The sequence below is a fragment of the Rhinopithecus bieti genome, unplaced genomic scaffold, assembly GCF_001698545.2.
Source record: "Rhinopithecus bieti isolate Rb0 unplaced genomic scaffold, ASM169854v2 scaffold_30607, whole genome shotgun sequence".
Taxonomy (NCBI): domain Eukaryota; kingdom Metazoa; phylum Chordata; class Mammalia; order Primates; family Cercopithecidae; genus Rhinopithecus; species Rhinopithecus bieti.
The window spans coordinates 1-595 of record NW_016889903.1 but is presented as its reverse complement, the minus strand read 5'-3'; the positions used below and the strand labels follow the sequence as shown (position 1 = coordinate 595).

The 595-nt window shown below is 57.0% G+C and overlaps 1 protein-coding gene across 1 annotated transcript; it reads right to left on the bottom strand.

Moving 5' to 3' along the window:
- Positions 1 to 6: 6 nt before the first annotated feature.
- LOC108525890 (myosin-7-like) lies at positions 7 to 589 on the bottom strand (the record flags this gene model as incomplete). The annotated part of the gene is made up of 2 exons (XM_017866671.1): positions 461 to 589; positions 7 to 177 (listed from the first exon to the last, which is right to left on the bottom strand). Coding segments are annotated over exons 1-2 (276 nt in total), but the record flags the coding sequence as incomplete, so codon positions are not given.
- Positions 590 to 595: the final 6 nt, after the last annotated feature.

Sequence of the window (595 nt, the reverse complement as noted above, 5' to 3'; positions counted from 1 at the left end):
AGGCACCTTCTCGATGAGGTCGATGCAGGCCTGCAGGTCCATGCCAAAGTCAATGAATGTCCACTCGATGCCCTCCTTCTTGTATTCCTCCTGCTCCAGCACGAACATGTGGTGGTTGAAGAACTGCTGCAGCTTCTCGTTGGTGAAGTTGATGCAGAGCTGCTCAAAGCTGTTGAACTGCAGGGGCATGAGGGGTGGGAGCAGTCAGGAAGTGGGTGTGAGTGGCCATTGGGGCTGTGCCCGTGTGCTGTGTCCGAGCCCAGCAGGGCGTGGCTGGTCCCCTCCATGTCAGGGCAGTGGAGGAGGGCTTCCCCTGAAGACAGGGACAATGACTGCCTCTGTCACCACACAGTCCCCACTGCCTTCCTGTGTCTGGTCCACAACTGACTCTCAGCAAATGGCTGTTGAATGTGGGAGTGAGCGAGTGATTGTTCTCCCCTTCCCAGGGGTCCCAACTCACATCAAAGATCTCGAAGCCAGCGATGTCCAGGACTCCTATGAAGTACTGGCGTGGCTGCTTGGTCTCCAGGGTGGCGTTGATGCGTGTCACCATCCAGTTGAACATCTTCTCATACACTGCCTTGGCCAGTGCCCC